The sequence below is a fragment of the Balaenoptera ricei genome, chromosome 15 (assembly GCF_028023285.1).
Source record: "Balaenoptera ricei isolate mBalRic1 chromosome 15, mBalRic1.hap2, whole genome shotgun sequence".
Taxonomy (NCBI): Eukaryota; Metazoa; Chordata; class Mammalia; order Artiodactyla; family Balaenopteridae; genus Balaenoptera; species Balaenoptera ricei.
Window position 1 is genome coordinate 67,430,743 of NC_082653.1, and position 23,278 is coordinate 67,454,020.

At 36.9% G+C, this 23,278-nt stretch overlaps 1 protein-coding gene across 1 annotated transcript in view; it reads left to right on the forward strand.

Moving 5' to 3' along the window:
* MOSMO (modulator of smoothened) overlaps nucleotides 1-20,414 on the forward strand; it is a 54,902-nt gene extending 34,488 nt beyond the window's left edge. Inside the window, exons 2-3 of the mRNA XM_059896436.1 lie at nucleotides 15,286-15,498; nucleotides 20,068-20,414. Of these exons, the coding sequence (XP_059752419.1) occupies nucleotides 15,286-15,498; nucleotides 20,068-20,252 (398 nt within the window). The 3' untranslated portion in view covers nucleotides 20,253-20,414. The remainder of the gene's footprint in view (nucleotides 1-15,285; nucleotides 15,499-20,067) is intronic.
* The last annotated feature ends 2,864 nt before the right edge of the window (nucleotides 20,415-23,278 follow it).

Here is a 23,278-nt window from a genome sequence, read left to right on the forward strand (position 1 = left end):
GTCAGTTGGATCCTCTGGGAAGCTGACACTGAGATGGAGTTAGAACTGCAAATAGTATTCAAGGGTTAGTGCCTGTGAATGACGAGGGGCAGAAGCTGAAGGAGAGGGAAAGTGGTCAGATCATGATACAGATCTATCAGAGTCTCAGCCAACTCAGCAGGACACTCTGAAGTAAAGACTACTTCTTAGAGGAGTAGTACTGTGTTGGGAAGAAATGGCTAGGCCCTAGAACTCCTTCATGCTCAGTTATTGACCAGAGGCTGTCTGAGAAAAAAGTGGCTCCATCTTGAAAAATTAGGTAAATCTTAAAGGCACTAACAGCTGTAGGCTAATTGCACTTTGGAGTTAAACTTTGAGGTGTCTTCCAGGGAGATCTGAGCAGTGTATTTCCAGGGCTGCCACTGCAGAATAATATAGCATAGTGGATAATAGCAGAGTCTAGAGCCAAACTTCCTAGGTTCAACATCTTTGTGTATGATTTTACTCAACATCTCTGTGGCTCAGTTTTTTCATCTATAAACTGGAGAAATAATAGTACCTACCTCATAGTATTGTAAAGAGGTGAAATGAGCTAGTTTATCTTAAGCAATTAGAATACTACCTGGGACATGTACTACATAAGCATTAACTGATACTGTTGCTATTATTATTATTTCAAATTGCTCTCCCAAAATACTGTACCAGTTTTCTTCCCACCATCCCAACAATGTGTAAAATAATAGTCATTTCTCTATAACTCTTCTGGTACTGGCTAATATAAATCTTAGTTTTTGCCAATTTAATGACCAAAACATGGTATTTTGTCTTAATTTCTATTTCTTTATTATGAAGTTGAACTTTTTTTTTTTTTTGGGCTGCATCCCACAGCATGTGGGATCTTAGTTCCCTGACCAGGGATCAAACCCGGGCCCTTGGCAGTGAAAGCACGGAGTTCCAACCACTGGACTGCCAGGGGATTCCCTGAACATCTTTTCATCTTACTGGCCACTCTTCTGTTTGTATACTTGAAGTTTTTAATTTTTTCTCATTGATTTCTAGTACCTATTCATATATTCCAGATATTAAACTGTTATATAGTTGTAATACTTTCTCCCAGCCTCACATTGGTTTTCAAATTTATTTTTCAATATTGTTTTTGGTTTCTTTTGTCGTAAAGAAGTTTAAAGTTTTGATTATCTTTTTTTTTTCTTCATGGGTTTAGGGTTTTGTGTCTTTTTTTTTCTTTTCTTTTGAAAGTCCTTTCAAGTTTATAGTTTTTTGTTTTGTTTTTTTTACATTTAGCTGTATATAGCATTTTATTTTTATCCATAATTTTAAATAATTAGCTTTTATTTTTTCCCCCAACTATAGGCAATTGCCCCAGTGCTATTCATTGACTGGCACGTTTTTTCCCTGATGTTTTGAAATGCCACCTTTACCGTATTCTAAATTCCTATATGTATTAGATTGGAAGATACAGATATTTTTAAATGTTTGTTGTTTTGGTCTGCATTTCTTTGATTACTGGAAAGCATGAACTTTAAAAAATATATATCCTTTTGATATCCTGTATGCCATCTTATATGAATTGCTTATTCATATCCTTTGTCCATTTTTCAATTTTGGTGTTTGATTTCACATTGATTTGAAAGGACTCACTATATATAAAGAATATTACCCCTTCATGTGTATTGCACGATGGTTATTGTTTACTTTTAAATTACAGTCATGGTCTTTTTCTTTATAGAATCTGACTGTATATATAGGTGAAAGGTCTTCCCCATTCCTAAGACCACACAGTCAACTAGACTATTTTCCTTTTTATTTTATGATTTTCATTTTTATATTTCTGCCATCTTATTTTGATGCATGGTATTAAGTAGGAATCTATCTTAATTCTTTTCTAAATGGTAAACCAATTATCCAAAACAGTTTACTAAATAGTCCATTATTTCCATTGATTTCTAATGCCATCATATATATATTTGGCCTGTTGAGGTGTATTTTATTCTGTTTTATTGATTGATGTATCTATTTTGTGGCTAGAGAGTTTACCTTGGAAAGAAAGCACTCTGTGGAAGTATTTTCAAACAGTTTAATTTTGGAAGTTAAAAGGAAAACCCCTCTTAAGCTACAGTAAGTGAAGTGAATTGACTTGGGTTCTGCTTGTGTTCCTCTATCAACATTCTGCCTTGTGGTCTTTAAAGAGCATACTTCATTATATCTCTAGCACCAGAAAATTTACTTGGTGATTTAAAATATTAAACTCCAAAAAAAATAATTCCATTGTTTAAGAAACACCTTTCTTGCCAAATGTAATTGGATGTTACTCTTTAGGTCTGATCATCTCTATGACTAGAAGCAAGTATTGAAGGTAAACCTATCTCTAGAGCAGGAGTTCTCAAAATATCTGGGATAAAATATCAGTAGCTCAAATCACAGACAAGTAGTTAATTTCTTTAATATTTAAAGAGCTCTTTTACTTCAATAAGGGAAATGCAGTTGTGCCTGCCTTATCCCCCCCACTGCAAGGGGATATGTTCCAAGACCCCCAGTGGATGCCTAAAACTGCAGATAGGACCCAACCCTATATACTATGTTTTTTCCTATACATACATACCTGTGATAAAGTTTAATTTACAAATTAGGCACAGTAAGAGCTTAAAAACAATAGCTAAAATAAAAAGAAGAATTATAACAATATATTGAATAAAAGTTATGTGAATGTGATCTCTCTCTTTAGCTTCAACTCTGCCAGAAATGTGGCAGCAGCTTCTTCACTGGCAGATACAGTTTCTTTAGTAGTTTTTATATTTTTTGTCCAAACCTATTCCTGAAGCTGTGTAGTCATACTTTACTTGCAGTAAATGGCTTGGTATCTCTTGTTTCACGGGATCCTTTGCTGAAGTTTTCTTATAGGCTCAGTGCTTTCTGGCTTAACACATTGCCATCAATTAGCATGTCTTCCACCCACAGATTTAATGCCTTTTCCATCTTAGCTAAGCACTTATCACACACTGTGGCCGTAACTTTTGCAGTTTGAGTTATAACAGCAAAACTGGCATGAATTTCTTTTTCCATCTTCACAATTTCACAGAAAGAAGATTCATTTTTACTGTAGATCTTAGCAATCTCAGCATACAAATTTTTTTCTTATTAAGTTGAGAACTCTCACCTTTCACATAAAAGAAGCACTTTATGGTTTTGCTTTGGCATATCCTAACTGCCAGCATCACTAGTCTTGTACTTTGGGGCCATTATTAAGTAAAGTAAGGCTTCCTTGAACACAAGCATTGCAATGCTGCAACAGTCCATTGGATAACTTAGATGACCAATAAGTGATTAACAGGTGGTAGGTAGCCTATACAGTGTGGATGCACTGGACAATGGAATGATTCACGTCCCAGGAGGGCTGGAGCCAGATGGTGCAAGATTTCATCATGCTACTCAAAATAGCTTGCAATTTAAAACTACTGAATTGTTTATTTCTGGAATTTTCCATTTAATATTTTTGGACTGCGGTTGACTGCAGGTACAAACTGCATAAAGCAAAGCTGTGGATAAGAGGGGAATACTGTATTCCAGCCTACGCATAATGGGAGTCTCAGAAGGGGAAGAGAGAAGGGACATAAAGGATATGTGAATAAATAATAGCCAAAGTCTCTCCAGGTTTAATGAAAAACTTAATCTGCACATTGAAGAATGTCAACAAATTCCAAGTAAGATAGACTCAAAATAATTCACACCTAGACACGTCGTAGTCAAACAGTCAAAAGCCAAAGACATAAAGAGAACCTTGAAAACAGCAGGAAAAAAGTGAATCCTCATGTACAAGGGGTCCTCAATACGATTAACAATTGACTTCTCATCAGAAACCAAGAGACCAGAGAGCAGTGGGATGACATATTCAAAATGCAGCAAGAAACAGACTGTCAACTAAAAATTCTGCAAAACTATCCCTCAGAAACAAAGGAGAAATCAAAATATTCTAAGATAAACAAAAACTGAGAAAATCCATCACTAACAGACCTGTCCTACAAGAAATACTGAAAGGAGTCTTCAAACTGAAAGAAAAGGGCACTAGGCAGTGTTTTGAATCCACACAAAGAAATAGGGCACAATAAAGGTAACTACAAGGGTGGATATAAAAGTCAGTATATAGATCATCCAAAATGAAAATAAATAAGGAAACACAAACTTTAAATGATACATTAAACAAGATGGACTTAGCTGATATTTATAGGACATTCCATCCAAAAACAGATTACACTTTCTTCTCAAGTGCTAATGGAACATTCTCCAGGATAGATCATATCTTGGGTCACAAATCAAGCCTTGGTAAATTTAAGAAAATTGAAATCATATCAAGTGTCTTTTCTGACCACAACGCTATGAGACTAGGTATCAATTACAGGAAAAAAATCTGTAAAAAATACACATGGAGGCTAAACAATACACTACTAAATAACCATGAGATCACTGAAGAAATCAAAGAGGAAATCAAAAAATACCTAGAAACAAATGACAATGAAAACATGAGGACCCAAAACCTATGGGATGCAGCAAAAGCAGTTCTAAGAGGGAAGTTTATAGCAATACAATCCTACCTCAAGAAACAAGAAACATCTCAAATAAACAACCTAACCTTACACCTAAAGCAATTAGAGAAAGAAAAACAAAAAAACCCCAAAGTTAGCAGAAGGAAAGAAATCATAAAGATCAGATCAGAAATAAATGAAAAAGAAATGAAGGAAACAATAGCAAAGATCAATAAAACTAAAAGCTGGTTCTTTGAGAAGATAAACAAAATTGACAAACCATTAGCCAGACTTATCAAGGAAAAAAGGGAGAAGACTCAAATTAATAGAATTATAAATGAAAAAGGAGAAGTAACAACTGACACTTCAGAAATACAAAGGATCATAAGAGATTACTACAAGCAACTATATGCCAATAAAATGCACCACCTGGAAGAAATGGACAAATTCTTAGAAAAGCACAACCTTCCGAGACTGGACCAGGAAGAAATAGAAAATATAAACAGACCAATCACAAGCACTGAAATTGAAACTGTGATTAAAAATCTTCCAACAAACAAAAGCCCAGGATCAGATGGCTTCACAGGCGAATTCTATCAAACATTTAGAGAAGAGCTAACACCAATCCTTCTCAAACTCTTCCAAAATATAGCAGAGGGAGGAACACCCCCAAACTCATTCTATGAGGCCACCATCACCCTGATACCAAAACCAGACAAAGATGCCACAAAAAAAGAAAACTACAGGCCAATATCACTGATGAACATAGATGCAAAAATCCTCAACAAAATACTAGCAAACAGAATCCAACAGCACATTAAAAGGATCATACACCATGATCAAGTGGGGTTTATCCCAGGAATGCGAGGATTCTTCAATATACGCAAATCAATCAATGTGATAAACCACATTAACAAACTGAAGGAGAAAAACCATATGATAATCTCAATAGATGCAGAGAAAACTTTTGACAAAATTCAACACCCATTTATGATAAAAAACCCTCCAGAAAGTAGGCATAGAGGGAACTTTCCTCAACATAATAAAGGCCATATATGACAAACCCACAGCCAATATCGTTCTCTATGGTGAAAAACTGAAATCATGTCCACTAAGATCAGGAGCAAGACAAGGTTGCCCACTCTCACCACTATTATTCAACATAGTTTTGGAAGTTTTAGCCACAGCAATCAGAGAAGAAAAAGAAATAAAAGGAATCCAAATCAGAAAACAAGACGTAAAACTGTCACTGTTTGCAGATGACATGACACTATGCATAGAGAATCCTAAAGATGCTACCAGAAAGCTACTAGAGCTAATCAATGAATTTGGTAAAGTAGCAGGATACAAAATGCACAGAAATCTCTTGCATTCCTATACACTAATGATGAAAAATCTGAAAGAGAAATTAAGGAAACACTCCCATTTACCATTGCAACAAAAAGAATAAAATACCTAAGAATAAACCTACCTAAGGAGACAAAAGAGCTGTATGCAGAAAACTATAAGACACTGATGAAAGAAATTAAAGATGATACAAACAGATGGAAAGATATACCATGTTCTTGGATTGGAAGAATCAACATTGTGAAAATGACTATACGACCCAAAGCAATCTACAGGTTCAATGCAATCCCTATCAAACTACCAATGGCATTTTTCACAGAACTAGAACAAAAAATTTCACAATTTGTATGGAAACACAGAAGACCCCGAATAGCCAAAGCAATCTTGAGAAAGAAAAACGGAGCTGGAGGAATCAGGCTCCCTGACTTCAGACTATACTACAAAGCAAGTAATCAAGACAGTATGGTACTGGCACAAAAACATATAGATCAGTGGAACAGGATAGAAAGCCCAGAGATAAACCCATGCACATATGGTCACCTTATCTTTGATAAAGGAGGCAAGAATATACAATGGAGAAAAGACAGCCTCTTCAATAAGTGGTGCTGGGAAAACTGGACAGCTACATGTAAAAGAATGAAATTAGAACACTCTCTAACACCATACACAAAAATAAACTCAAAATGGATTAAAGACCTAAATGTAAGGCCAGACACTATAAAACTCTTAGAGGAAAACATAGGCAGAACACTCCATGACATAAATAACAGCAAGATCCTTTTTGACCCACCTCCTAGAGAAATGGAAATGAAAACAAAAATAAACAAATGGGGCCTAATGAAACTTAAAAGCTTTTGCACAGCAAAGGAAACCATAAACAAGACGAAAAGACAACCCTCAGAATGCGAGAAAATATTTGCAAATGAAGCAAGTGGCAAAGGATCAATCTCCAAAATATACAAGCAGCTCATGCAGCTCAGTATCAAAAAAAAACAACCCAATCCAAAAATGGGCAGAAGACCTAAATAGACATTTCTCCAAAGAAGATATACAGATTGTCAGCAAATACATGAAAGGATGCTCAACATCACTAATCATTAGAGAAATGCAAATCAAAACTACAATGAGGTATCACCTCACACTGGTCAGAATGGCCATCATCAAAAAATCTATAAACAATAAATCCTGGAGAGGGTGTGGAGAAAAGGGAACCCTCTTGCACTGTTGGTGGGAATGTAAATTGATACAGCCACTATGGAGAACAGTATGGAGATTCCTCAAAAAACTAAAAATAGAACTACCATTTGACCCAGCAGTCCCACTACTGGGCATATACACTGAGAAAACCATAATTCAAAAAGAGTCATGAACCGCCATGTTCATTGCAGCACTATTTACAATAGCCAGGACATGGAAGCAACCTAAGTGTCCATCGATAGATGAATGGATAAAGAAGATGTCACACATATATACAATGGAATATTACTCAGCCATAAAAAGAAATGAAATTGAGTTATTTGTAGTGAGGTAGCTGGACCTAGAGACTGTCATACAGATTGAAGAGAGTCAGAAAGAGGAAAAACAAATACTGTATGCTAACACATATATGTGGAATCTAAAAAAAAAAAAAAAAAATTGGTTCTGAAGAACCTAGGGGCAGGACAGGAGTAAAGACACAGACATAGAGAATGGACTTAAGGACACGGGGAGGGGGAAGGGTAAGCTGGGACAAAGTGAGAGGATGGCATAGACGTATATACACTACCAAAAGTAAAATAGATGGCTAGTGGGAAGCAGCCACATAGCACAGGGAGATCAGCTCAGTGCTTTGTGTCCACCTAGAGGGGTGGGATAGGGAGGGTGGGAGGGAGACGCAAGAGGGAGGAGACATGGGGATATATGTATACGTATAGCTGATTCACTTTGTTATACAGCAGAAACTAACACACCATTGTAAAGCAATTATACTCCAATAAAGATGTTTTAAAAAAAAGTCAGTGTAAATATCTTTTTGCTAGTAATTCTTTTCTCTTTAAAGTAAAGCAGTAATTATAAAATTGTGTTGATGGGCTTATAATGTATAAAGATGTAATTTTACAAAAGAAGGGGAGAGAATAGAGGGATATTGGGGCAAAAATTTTGATACACTGTTGAAATTAAGTTGGTAAATCTAAGCTGTTGGGTTTCATTTGAGATAAAATCCACCATTTTAAACTGTACAATTCAGTGATTTTTAGTATATTCACAGTGGTATGTGGCCATTGCCAATATCTAATTCCAGAGTATTTGCATCACCCCAGGAAAAAGAAACCCCAAACTTCCTAATTCCTCCTCCCGCATCCCCTGGCATCCACTAATGTCTCTGTCTCTGTGGATTTACCTATTCTGTATATTTCATATAAATGGAATAATACAGTATGTAGCCTTTTGTGTCTGGCTTTTTTCACTTAACATAGGGTTCATCCATATTGCAGCCTGTATCAGTACTTTAAAAAATTTTTCTGAATAGTATTCTATTGTATGGATTTTGTTTATCGGTTGATGGCCATTTGGGTTGTTTCCCCTTTTCTTGCTATTATGAATAATGCTATGAACATTCATGTACAAGTTTTTGTATAAATGTATGTATTCTAACTCCAACTGAGTACACTGCTATACACTTCAATTCTGACACTGGCCACCTAGAGTTATCACAGATCCCACAAATTAAGGGCTCTGTCCTCCACAAGGTTGCCTCTAATTCAGACACTGCCACAAGTTTGGGGGGCGGGGCACTTCTGACCTACTGGCTACAAATTTGGGGTTTCCCACCACCCCCTCTAGTTCAATAGAGGGACAGTTATAATGCTTTGATCGGGGCCATGGAAGCATAGAGAAGCAGTCAGCCCAGAATGGGAGCATAAGCTTGTCGAGGAAGACTTCCCAGAAGTGACTTCTAAGCTGTGACTGGAGTTTTGAATCATAGGTAGAAACCAGGAGAAGAAGTTTGGAAGAGTAGTTTAGGCAGAGGGAACGGCATATACGAAGGCCTGGGGTGTGTGTGTGTGTGTTAGAGCTGATTTAAGAGTTAATTTAAGAATTTGAGCATCAAATGTAAAAAAAGAAAAAAAAGCAATATCATCCAGACCTTTGTAGGCCATTTGGACTTAGAGGAGAGAGAGTGTGTAGAAGAAAAACCAGATCCAACAAAGACCCCTAAAGAATGCCAAATTTTAACGCATGGCAGAGAAAAAGGTGTCTGTGAAAAAAGACAGAGAAAGAAAAACTAAAGAGGCATGAGGAAAATAAATAGAACATGGAGTCACCAAAACCAAAGGAAATGTGTTTGAAGAAGCTGTATCAGATGCTGCTAAAATATTAAGGAAAGGACTTAGAAATGCCCATTAGAGTCAGCAGTATGGAATGAGTGAGCCTGGCAAGAGCTGTGTCAGTGGGGCGGTTGGGGTAAAAGCCAAGCTGCAGTAGATTAAAGAGTGAACAAGACTCTGGGAAGTGGGGACAGGGACTCTTGACAGGGTAGGGGACAAAGGATACTAGGCGGAGCGGACAGAAACACAAACATGTCGATACCAGAGGATGGCTTGACGTGATGGGATAGTTTTGTTTTATGATAAGGGAGACTTAGGGGACTTCTCTGGCAATCCAGTGGTTAAGACTCCACGCATCTAACGCAAGGGGCGCAGGTTCTATCCCTGGTCAGGGAGCTAGGATCCCACACGCCGCGCGGTGCAGCCAAAAAATAAAATAAAATAAAAAATAAACAGTTTAAAAAAAATAGGGAAGACTTAAGCTATTCAAACAATTTTGCAATCCAGAAGAGAAAGAAAATAATAAGTTGGGCAAGCTCCCAAAGAAAGTGAGAGGGAATGGGATCCAAAACAAAGGGAGAGAGATCAATAGGATGAAAGAACAAGTGTGTGCAGATAAATTCATAAGTTTTGATGGTGGACAGTTGAGGGGTTGCTGTCTGATGGCCTCTATCTTTTCTGAAAAGTAACAGACACAGGCACCTACTTAAGTGATAGGGGTGGTGAATGGTTCTCATATTGAGGGAGAGTGCAGCAGACTTGGAATGGCCACAGTAGAGAATGAGGAAGTGCTGAATTAGGGAAAGCTAATTAGCTTCTGGGTAGTGGTGATGGTCATGAGATAGAAACTTAGGAATTTCTAGTGGCACGCCTCTGCTCTGAAGTATGATTTTCTTCATCAGCATTCAGCATACTGGAGGTAAGTGCAGGAGGGGCAAAACTTATATTGAATCAGGGTTATGGTTTCTGCCAGGTGGGTGCAGTGAAAGGATAGAAGTTAGGTGGTAATATGATGGATCAAGGGCTCTACGCTGGTTAAGGAAAGAAGTGAAGACAATAGGAAAGTGATGGATGGAGAGAAAATAGCGACCAGTGTCAGGAAGTGCCAGGGAGGTATTAGAACAGGTGGAAGTAACAGGAATGGACACTGTTACTATAGTGGACACTAGTGACTGGCCTAATAAACCTATTATGTTACTCGGGTTTTCAGACATTGCCTATGTATGGTTCATTAAGTTTCCTTGTTTTACGTGTTGACTCTTTTTGGCCAGTTCACTATTTATAAGCACCCTCATCTTAAGGTAGAACCCAGAAATCACAGCTGATAAAAAATAATCATCACTAGCAGTGCTTCTGGAGGAAAAAAATTAAATATGTGAAGTTTTTAAGTTACCTATAGACTATTATTTTCTGTGCTTGTGCTTCTACTCATTTAAAGTATGAGCTGCCAGGGTATGACTTACACCGGAAGGTATGTGTCACTGCCTACATTGGGGCCCCCTACCAGGCCCCTTCTCACCTGCCTCCAGGTTCTCCTAAATTTCCTCAGCCAACCTGTCACTGAAACCTGAAACTCTATAATTCAGTTAAGTTGGAATATTGTCCCTTACTTAACTACAGATGCTCTTAGAGAGGGCAATATGTTAAGCCTTTATCAGTCATTAAGACTTTTGTGGTAACGTGTTTGGTTTGTGTTACCAGTAGGATAGCTTGCCAAGATTAGATTTTTATATCCCCAGGGAGAAAGTAGAGTAAGAGATCCACATCAGTTGTAGGGATTGGGTGGGCCAGTTCACAATACCTACAGCTAACGAAGAGAGCCCCCTGAGAGGAAGAGAACATGAGGAGGAAGAAAACTCAAGGGAGAGAAGGGAGAGGGCAATAGCAAATGTTAACTTCACGATTTTGTTCAAATTCAGCCCTATATTGGAAAACCCTCTCCGTGGTCAGTTTAGTGAGCAGTTACTGCATATGATTTGCTCTGACAGATTGGCGGGAATGTGTGCCTTTCTGCATTACAATTACTGTGTTTCAAATTTTCTGTGACACAGCTTTTACATGTAGTGATGACATGCCTTGTAATCATCCTCATTGTGGCAACAGACATGCTCAGACTGTGTTAAATCATTTCAGCAGTGTCTGGATCTGTAGATGATGGGTGTCAAAAGCCTCTTTAGTTAAGATTCCCCACTTAACAGGGTAAGATTCATTATGACTTCCTTTTCTGTGTTTTGATACACAGGTGAGATACTAAGAGGCATGTGGGATGCTATAGTTCCTAGTTGGTTTTCCTTTTTCCTATTGTGTGCAAGTTTTTATTTGTCTAGACTGGTTACCTAGGAAATAGCTGCAGGGTAAAGATGGATTGGCTATTTGGAAAATGGAATTACAGGCCCCTTCAAGAGGCAAAAGACCTGTTGGATAAAGTAAAAATTAGTGAATGGCTGAATTTATGCTTAATTTAGTGTGCTTCAACAAATCAAACTGAGACAGTTCTATAGGAGAACCTAGTTAATGCAGCATGATTTTTAAATTTAGCTTGTTTTTAATTCATTTAAGTTCACCAAATGTTTATTAATTCCTGCTTTGTGCCCACTGCTGCAGGCCATTCTAAGGGTTTCCAATGAAGCAGAAGGTTCAGTTCCCTCCTGAAAAGCTCATTTTCTGTTTGGGGTTAAAAGAAGTTACCTTAAAATCAAGTGCACGATTATGTGATACAGTCTAAATGTGTTCAGAGAATTTGGAGGATGTAAAGGATCTTGGCTAGTCAATGTGAGTGATAGATTTGAATCTACAGGCAGGAGATAATTCTTTGAGGTAAAAGATGAAATTTAAAGACCTGGTGAAAGTTTGGGTACTAACAGTTACCTGAATTTACAAGATTCAATGGTAGCAGCACAATTACCCTTGCAGATCCCTACACCCAGACAGCTTATGGAAAATATGTAACTCTGATATAAATTATATTGCCATAGAATCTTAAGAAAATGGATTTTAGCGACAATGTTGACCAACCACTGTTTGCACTAGCCTTTGCATAATTTAAGAAAACTCTATTTTCACTGAAAGTGTGACAGTATTAGTTTTATAATCTCAGACCACTACAAAAATGTGAGCACATAGGAGACACTCAATAAAATATTTATGAATTGATTTTCTTATATACAGTACACCTTCTTGTTAGTTAGCATTAGCTTTCTTTTCTTCCAGAATGTAGTTGTTGAATATTTGGTCTTGATTTGTGGGATAAGGACTTTCGTAAATACAGACGCATAACTCTTCTTTTACAGCGGAACATCTGTCAGGTTATTTCCATTGATTTGTAGAAAGTATAGGTATAATTTTCATTTTCTTACTTGTTCTCTTTGTATTCACTTGGTGTGGTGTGCCAGCCAGGAGAGGAGGAAAAAGCAATCCTACTCAGAAAGCTTAACAACCTATAGGCACAGGAAGTTAAATTTGAGCCCTCCTTGCCATGTCCATAAATGGAAAGTAAACGAGGCAACATAAGGATACTCAAAAATATTTTGAAGGAGAAATGTTTTAGTTATGGTTTATTGAACCTACAACTTCAAATATTTGCCAGCAAAAAATAATTCTCAAATGTAAATCTCAGGACTTCCCTGGTGGCGCAGTAGTTAAGAATCTGCCTGCCAGTGCAGGGCACACGAGTTCAAGCCCTGGTCCTGGAAGATCCCACATGCCTCGGAGCAACTAAGCTCGTGCGCCACAACTACTGAACCTGTGCTCTAGAGCCCACGAGCCACAACTACTGAGCCCGCGCGCCTAGAGCCCGTGCTCCACAACAAGAGAAGCCACCGCAGTGAGAAGCCCGCGCACCGCAACAAAGAGTAACCCCGGCTCTCCGCAACTAGAGAAAGCCTGCGTGCAGCAACGAAGACCCAACGCAGCCAAAAATAAATAAATAAATTTATTTAAAAAAAAAAAAAGTAAATCTCAGTCCGCTAGCTATTTATAGAGTTACCAATGAAAGTTTCTTTATATTTTAAATTTGTGAAGAGAATTGTTACTATAATCAGAACCCATAATATTGAATTTTGCCGGAGGGTCTTTCATTGCCTGTTGTCTATTCTCACAGTACTGATAGCTTTTATAAATGAGATAGTGACTACAGAGGGTAATTTGTTAGAAGATTTTTGCTGAGTGATCAGGAGTGGTTTCGTGTTAGAAGAGCTTGAGCACTGCTGTGAATGCCTTCTTTATTTCCAAAATTACCATAAAATGCCTTATCATAATAAGGCATGCCCTCTCCCTCAAGTTTTCTTTTCAAGAAAACTTTTTAATGTTTCATTTTAAGAACAATTATGCAACTCCCTGGTACCTACTCACCCCTATTGTCGCCCCTTTTCTGGTTTCAAGCAATTACCATGATACTAAAAGTGTTAGTGACTGTCAAAAACTTTGAACTGATTTACTTCTCTGGCCTGTGGAATCACTCCACTCCAAACAGCAGCTAGGAGGAGGGATAGTGTGGCATTACTTACTGTGACAGTTTGCTCACTTTCTATCCCTCTCCCGCCCCTCATCTGCCTCCATATCTGCCTCCATCTTGCTGGCGATGATCCTGTAATTATAATGCTGTTTGCACCTATGCGGAGATCACAAGAAGGGCCTAATTATTAGATGATTTGAGAGAAAAAGGTACAACTTGTTTGCGTTATCGTCTTCCACTCTTTTGAAAAGTTATAGTCAGAGTTAGCATTAGAGGAAAAAAGACCACAACTCAATTCTGAGAGCAGAACTGATTTTTCTCTTCATTTTCTTTGAACACATTGCTTATTTCTACAAATGTATGAATGGCAAAGGCATGTTGCAGGAAAGCCCCCTCCCTCCAACAGCCCCACCTACCCACATATACATCTGTATGTACAGGTCCAGCCCTGGTCTGTCTTCTGCCACCAAGGGCAGCTTCCCAAAATGCCTCTGGGAATTTTACTGACTGTCCTCAAAAAAGGCACTTGTTCATGGCAGGTGCTATGATTTTGAGGTTAATGTCTTTTTGTTGTAGTTGTTGTTGTTCATAATGAGAAAATAAGACCAATAAAAGATGCAGAAATCTGTTGTTTTCAGTGGCTCCAGAAATTTCTTTTCTTGTATTTTTGGCAACTGTTTTCCCATTTGCAGTTGCCTTTAAAGGGGGAAGCAAGCAACTTTTACTCAAAAGTAACATTTTAATTGTTCTTCATACTGGGGAAAAGGATAAAATAACAATTCTTTCATCTTCCTTATCTAGGTTTCTGTAAATTAATTCACCCCAAATTTGATAGAGAGGTTCCTTGGGTTTGACATGAGAACATGTTTGTTTAAAAATAGCACTTGATGTTTTACAAAAACCACTTTCATTTATTTAAATGGAAGAGGGGGCACTTTAAAAATTAGCACCGATGCCTTTATGCTTTTCTGCTGAAGCATACTAGTAATGATTTGGCACTGTGAGCATTTGTACATCGTACAGAAATTGTTGAACTTACCAAATGGGGTGAACCTACTAGTTTTTCCAGCATTTTCTTGAATTTAGTGGAAAAGTACTTATATTGTAATTTTCTTAGACCTTTTAAGTTTAATAAAATAATATTAGTTCCAGTATTTAATCCATTATTTAATTTTATTTATGTATTACACTTAGACATATTTCAAGTTTGCCTTCAAATTTTTAAAACGTGTGTTTCTCCTCAGCCAAAATAACATCATATACATTTGAGTCTTGGATCTGGGAATAGAAAAGTTCCAATTCTTTTTGCTAGTATGGTAATCTCAGCAAGAGCAGGAACCTCATTTCTCTTGTTCACTGTTATTTTCCTGGAGCCTAGAACAGTGCCAGACACAAGTACCCAGAAAAGTATTTAATAAATGACTGAATGAATTGCCTTCTATGACTTGTGAGGTTTTTTTTTTTTTTTAAGTTCACTTTGTACCTTAAACAAAGTATTACTACATAGTGGACTACAGCAGGATGCTGAAGAATAGGACTCAGTGGAATTCAGTGCTTGAATGACCCACTCAGAGAGAAAAGGACTAAAGGGGTGTTGGTAGGGACAATTCCCTGGGTGTGCAAACCCACTAAAATACTCCCACGTTTTGCATCTCTCCAGGAGCACTCACTGTGGGCCTTGTGCGACAGTGTCAAACAATCCATGGACGAGACCGGACATGCATCCCACCTCGGCTTCCCCCAGAGTGGGTCACCACACTGTTTTTTATCATCATGGGAATCATTTCATTGACTGTCACATGTGGTTTGCTGGTGGCTTCCCACTGGCGAAGAGAAGCCACAAAATATGCTCGATGGATAGCATTCACTGGAAGTAAGTAACCTGTGCTAACTAAATTTGTCTAGAAGGCCCTCACCCTGGAATCAAGACTCAGTAATAAGGACTCTCTAATCATCAAAGGGCACCACTTGCATACGGCCATCAGATAGACTCTACGCGGTCCCATCAGCTCTTCAGAATTCTCACCATAAGACCAGGACATCCAAACCTTAATTGCTTTGTATAACGTGCTATTTTAATGAATTTTATTTTTGCTCACATTGTGACATAAGTGTTCCAGGTCTGTGACTCAGAGCTACCACTAACCTGAGTCTTCCTCTTCTTAAAGGTATTGGTATCTTCTGTCAAATAAAGATAAATCTAGAAGAAAATATACAGAAATACAAATTAGTTTAAGGTGGTGATTTGCTTTTTAATATCATTGATTTGAGTTCCTACCGTAAGTCGTGGTGTGACCATTGAAAAATCAACACATTTGGTTATTTAATAATCGTTTCTCAACATTTCTTACGCCACTTAAGCTATGCCCAAGGGTGTGATAATATTTATATATTACACATTCTCTTGTACTTTGCAAAACTGGTTTAATTTCAGAACACAACACAGGCTTTTCCCAAGCTAAAAGCAACAAAAATGCTCAAAGGAAAGATTTCTGTAATTCTGCTTGCTTCTTTCTAAAGCAGGTTTGTCCCCCAGGGAACATTTGTCAAAGTCTGGAAACATTTTTGATTGTCACAACTAAGGGGATGCTCCTGGCGTGTAGTGAGTGGAGTCCAGGGATGCTGCCAAACAGCGTGCAAATGCACAGAACAGCCTCCACAACAAAGACTCATCTGGCCCCAAGTGGCAATAGGGCCCTGTTGAGAAACCCTGCTCTAAAGAACAGGATAACTATCCCTGTGCCAAATACTATGGGATTTAATTTCTAATTCAGTGTCTTCTAATCATCTCAGGTTTTCTTAAGTTTTCAGAAAATGAATATTATAACACAGCTTACTTTCACCTGTTATTGTCTTGTAGAACTTATATCACAGGGCTAAGGCATAATCCCATGTATCCCTATTAATGTTAAAACTCAGTTTATTCTTAAAGATCATAGGATAGGGATATTAGTTCATGAGTCTCTGTTTCTCCCTATCTCTCTGTGAAACTCTCTTTAGAGAATGTATATGTTTCTGGATCTGTTGTTTTATTTTTGTCTCTATTTCTCCCTTAACTTTAAAATTTAGATCAAGTTGCAGTTGACATAAAAAGGCTTCTCCATCCTTGTTAAGAAATGTGAAACAAGTTGATCTTTTTTGAGGTCAAACAGACCTCCTGAGACAGTTCTTTTCTAAATAGTAGGGTCTAGAGGCAGCTATAGAGACAGTGCTACTAAATTAAAGGGTATTGATGAGGAATTTAAAGAGAATCTTTACTCACAGATACAGTTACTTATCCACTCTTTAGAATTCACTCTTTAGGAGTAAAATAAAATCAAAGAAGAAGGATTTAGTTTCTGGATTTAGTTGAAATTTGGGAGTGCATGTGCTCTGAATACCAAAAATCTGAAATATTATTTAGCAAAGTAATATGAGTCAGAGAAAAGCATTAAGGTGCTCACATGAGCCATTGGTTCTTATGACCCAATAAAGGGAAAGAACTTGATTATCTTGTTTTTCATTTCTCTTCAAGAGAAAATATTTAAGTACATATTTAATATATAGCTACCTTGAAATGCAGAATGTTTTTCCTTTATTTTTCATTTTAAATAATTTAACTTTTTAAAATAATATGTGCATGATACATAATTCAAAGCCTATGAAAGGGTCACCAAGTAAAAAGTAAGTCTCATTTGTGGCCCTGTCTCCCAGTCGTCCGATACTCCTTTCCTGGAAGCAACCATTCTCACCAGTTTCTGGGGTTTCCTACCAGTGGTGTTCTATGCATAGAAACATATATGTATATGTGTGAGTGTTCTATAAATACATATTTATTCTATTTATACTATTCTGTACCTTGGTTTTTTCGTTCAACAATATATCTTGGTGTTGATGTCATCTAAGGAAGCATAGAGCTGAATTCCCAGAGCTAGTTTACTGGGGTGGTAGTCATAAGAGGGATTGGGCTCCCCCTAGTGTTTCCATTCAGCCTTTGAAAATGTACTTCATCTCTATTTTATGCACTTCTATTCCAGTTAAGCTATAGTTTGGTAAGAATATAAGCTAACATTTTCTGATGGATTTACACAGTGGAAATGCTCAAAGGAGAGCCACACATGAGGGGGCTCACCTATGGGGGCAAGGGTGACAAAGCTGTGCCTTTTTCTTCAAGTCTGACTCTTGCCCTTGCTTTTGCCACCCTAATTTACTTGTCTACCAGTACACCTGATTGACTTTCACCACCAAGAAATCTATGCTATACAGGATATGAAGTTATGTCTTTACAGACTTATTTATTTAGGACCCAGAACTTAATTGTCAAAAGTTGATATGTATTTTCACCAATAACAGTATTTTAAGATCTAAAGTAACTTCACAGGTCTCAATAGCTAAAAAAACCCACAAAAAACAGGAAAACAAAAACAAAAAAACCTCACCCACCAACATTAAATCTCCCCAGGATAGAGAACTAGATTCCTTGGATTAAAAACAAATATTGGATAGAATTAGAAGTTCATTGCTTCCTTAAAATTTGATTAAGCTTTTCCTAACCAATTTGGAAAATATTTAACACTTGTAAAATATTAAACCCTGCTTTAAATATAGTCATTAAATGATTACTCCATTATAAAAGATAGATTTTTATTTTACAGTAGAAAATAGGGAAGGATAGGAATTAAGTTGGCACATCAATTAACAGAATGAACAACAGTAATATCTGCATATCTTTTAAGGACTTCTAAATTATTTTAGTGTTTCTTGAGGTTAGAGATTAATCCACATTAAAGAACAAATTGTTTTTAAGACAATAATGTTTTCCCATTGTTTTTATTAGATTGTCTATAGCTATTTAGATTGTGGTTTCATTTTGCTTACCAAACCATATTAAGGCATAAGAACCATTAGAGATTGGTGACAGATACCACAGATCAGGGGGCACTGGCAGCAGTAATAAAGTTATTTATTGCTAACTATACAACAGAAAGGCCAAAATATGTAATACTGAATACGTGAATTTTTCATTTGTTCTGTAGTAGGTATCCAAAAGAATCTAAATCTGCTTATGTAACATTATTTGGTGTGGTCATATGCCCAAAATGAAACAGATTCTATGTCTGCTTAATATAAAATAATCCACCTAAATGGTGCAAAGCAAACGAGAGTGCTGGTGTGTTTCTTAAGCTAGTGTATTACTTAAGAAAATGTTACTTTTTACAGCATTTCTGGAGCTTCCTCCCAGGAAATATTCCTAACTGGCTTTTTCAGGACTCTCCTATTAAATTTTGTAGATTGAGTAACACAAAAATAATTTAGGACAAGTGTCAGCTGGTATATTTATCCAGGACTCTGTCAGTATTGCTAGGGATGGGTTTAACTGAGAAAAGTTTTCTCATTCAGTTAATATTGGGAATAACTATAGAATGACATTACACTGAAGAAATGTTTCTGCCTTCAAAGAAATTGAAAGACTATGAACATTTGACCAACATGCTTTCAAAAAGCATAAAATATTTTCTTGGAAACGCCAGCCTATCTGTAGGTAATTTGTGTTCCCTAAGAAGAGTGTTTCTTTGGTAGCACAGGGGAGCACATGGTTTCCTAAAACAGCCAACTGTGGAATTACTTCTGCCCAGACACTGGGTTTTCTGATATCTTTCTAGAAGCATTTTAGCAAATAATATATTTCATTGTGTTTGCATACAAAACTCAAAAGATTTCCCCACTCTCCCCCACTTTAAACTCTGTAGTCAGAAACCTGGGAGATTTTTTTTTTTTTTTTGGAACGTTGTCCATGATGAGAGATAACCAATTTGACAATTTGCTCCTCATCCCAGAAGTCCGTGGTTCTTTCCACTAGCTGATTTTAAATCAGAGTAAGATAAATAGTATTTATATTTGTATGCACCTTTTCTCAATTCCTTATAGCTAGTACCAACTGAGAGAGCAGAGAATTGGCAAAATAATGCTAGGATAATAATAATATACAGCATTTATTCAGCACTTACTATCAGCCTGTCACTGTGCGAAGGACTTGACATTGTTTTGTTTATCCTTGTACTATATACTTACCCATTTTCAGAATTTCAGAAGCCTAAGATTACACCATTAGTAAGTAGTAGAGCCAGAACTTAGCCCCTGTCTGACACTAGCCAGAGCCCTTAGTCACTACTTTAAATGGTCAGGAATTGTATATACGAGTACTTAGTAGGTTTGGAGGCCTTCCTTAATGCTGATATTCAAAACTATGTAAAAGGCTAAGCTAACTTTTACTGTATTTAATTGTTAGGCTTTGGGGATCTGTAGTATACACAAATCTTTTGATAAGTGACCCATGTTGTAACAGATTTGACCATGTCATCAATCCACAACCCTTCTTATAAACTTCCTTTGTGCCAAATTTTCATTGTTTTCTTAATCACCAAACCATGTTACTAATGTTGTGTTCTGGTTTGTTTTACAGTGATCCTTTTCTGTATGGCTGCCCTAATATTTCCAATAGGATTTTACATCAATGAAGTCGGAGGTCAACCATATAAATTACCCAACAACACAGTAGTTGGGTCATCATATGTACTTTTTGTCTTATCAATTTTCTTTACAATAGTAGGACTTCTATTTGCCGGCAAAGTTTGTTTACCAGGCTGATGAATGTCTGAATTGCTTGACTCTTATTATTTTTAATTTTATTTTATTTTTTTATTTTTGGAGGGTGGGGAGGACAAAGGCAAGGCATCTGAATAGTCCTCGCATAGGAAGATGCTTAGATGAAACTGATGCTGAAAAGAAAAAAAAATGCTTTGATTTGTTCTCACTATGCACTTTGGATTTAAAAACAAAAAATAAGGAGAGCCTTTTCCATAACCAAATACAGACAATATTGACTAAATCTCCTGAGCATATTCAGGCAGTCAGGTCTGCACTGTGATAGCAACCTAGTGAAGGAGAATGCTTTATACTGAAAAGCATGTGGCCCTTTGTGACTCTGTTGTTCCATTTTTAACGTCTAATGATTCATTTGAGGGAGGAAAAAATAAGTCTAAGTATTTATGAATCATGGCGGACCAGAGGGATGCAAGAGAAGTTCATGTGGGGCTGGCCTCACCTCCTAAGAAATTAGAGTTCACAGCTTCCTTGTAATGGTATGAGCCTTTGGCACCAGAATGGATTGCCATTGCATTACCGCACCAAGAAGCCAATAGATCAAAACTCGTTTGCTAAAATGTATGTAAAAATTCTGAAATTCCCTATTCTCTGTGTACAAAAAAAAAAAAATCAAACACTAAGAAACATGTCGTTGGGGGGCGGGGGGTTGGGTGGGGGAAATTTTCCTTATATTTATATAAATATATATATAATATATATATTTTGCTGATGCAGTATACAGTGTGTATATATGTGTGTGTGTGTGTATGTGTGTGTGTAAATTTATATACACACACATGCAAACAGTTCCTGGAAGAGAACTCTGAATGCTTTGCTAGCAAAACACTGTGGTGTGCAAACCTAGAACTCAATAGAAAAAAAGCCATTTATCTGAAGGCTGCATAGTGGAGAGAGTCTTCAGTTTACCTCATTCTTTGTAGCAGCCCTTGATTTTAACAGGTTTTTGTAATAGGTACAAATAATCCCATACCTTTCTAGGTGCAATTTTAAGTTAAGCTAAAATTCTTTGTAGGGTTAATTTATTTGTTTATGATAGTAGAAGGTAAGATCATGTCAAACCTTATAATTTGGGGAATCTGACACTATTTAAATTATTGGCAACTGTTGTCTGTTGTACAGAGGTTCTCTTTTTCTACTGGCTCGTTCTGTTACATTAATAAAGCATTTTATATGTTTAAGCACACAACTTTACATAAATACAAAATTCACTAGTAATATCAATTTACAATATTTTGTCTATTTATAACACTAACTTCACTTTGCCATAAAAATTAAATTTATGTTTCTTTCCATCTAAGCATTATTAATAATCTCCTTTACCAAAAACCCTAGCAATACAGTATTTTCTTTAAATGCTATATGCCTTTGTTTGCTAAAAGCTAACATTTTTGCATTTACTTTAAAGGGCTGTACTAAACCCACAGCTTTACATTTCTTCCAGAAAGAAGCATTGCAGCTAACCCTTGAGCCCACAGATAGTTTTAAAATATAGTATTTCTCTTCTCCACATCTCCATGTCTTCATGTCAACGCTTAGTTGTTTTTCCAGGTGAACACAATAGATAATCTCCTGTTTGAAATGTGGGGCAGGAGGGTTTTTCATGGCAATGGAGTCTTTCATGGCAACGGCAACCGAAACGTCCCTATCAGAAGAGTTAGGGTCCCTTGTTTCACACAAACTGAAATGAATGCACTGTTGTTGTTTTTTAAATGATTACTTCATTTAAGGAGCTGCCTCCTCAGATAGTCAAGGTATGAAATGGAGGAGCCTGATGTGTTTCACACTGGCTTGTTTAACATTCACATATCTTACTGCTAATTCAGCAGTATTTTATTGTGGAAGAAAACCCCAGTGTTTCAGCTCACTCAGGAGTCAGGTAAGAGGTAGACCACCACTGGGGTGAGTTCCTTGAGTGTGCTGGGGGCATGTCACACATTTCCTTCCCAGAGTCCAAAGAAACCTCTAGGAAATGCCTGAGGGAGATTAATTTTCCCCAAGTATTATGATGTCTGGTCAGTTCTAAGAATACCACTGGATATGTGCTATGGACATTTGGGATGGCAGTTCCCATTGCGATCTGATTGGACCTCAGTCAAATGGATCACTTTGAAGGAAAGCTTTGGTTGTCACCATTATACCACTGAAATAAAGGGTTAGCAAAGTATGGTTCAAATTAACTTATGATATGACCAAGAGCTTTTCTCTTCCAAAAGATGAATTTTATTGTAAATAGTTTCTCAAAATATTTTTAACTGGATCATGAGCATGGGGAGAGAAAGTTTCTCAGCTGCTAAGAATTTCCCCACCGTTTACGTCTTTCACTTACAGTGGTATTGCATATAAGATTGCAGAATTTACGGTTTTATTTGTATCTATTACACAAACCATTAAATTGTCTTTAATTTCATCATTGTCTTGGAGGTCCAGTGCACAAAGGGCTGATAGGGGAAAGCTCCCTCTAACCAGTCAGCACTCTAACCCAGGATTAAAACCATCCCATCAAGTAGTATGTGAAGTCAGATCTTTGTACTCTTCCAGACCAAACATTGAAATGGACTCATTCAGATAAAATTCTATAAATCCTGTAAGTGAAAAGATAGACAACTGTCAGCAGTTGCTTTTAAAAAGGTCACTATAATAAGTACTATATAGTACAGTATTAATTTATAGCAGGAAATCATATCTTGTAAACTGTATATAAAACACTGTTAAATGGTGCAATCATTTGTCAAATTTTTGTCTGTTACATTGTTTTTAGAGTGTGTGCATTCTTCTCATACCTAAGAATATCACTGTAAAATCTGCTGAAAAATATTTATAGGTTTTATTTGCACAAGACTTAATTAGTTTGAAAGTTTTGGAAGCTCCTATTGAACATGCCTAAACATCTGTAAACATGAAAAATCTTCAATTCATTAAAAGCAAACATTTCAGTATGATTCTTTCCAAAGGTAATCCATGTTCTATGTTGTTAATGTGTGTATGTAATTTTTCTGACTCTTCTACTT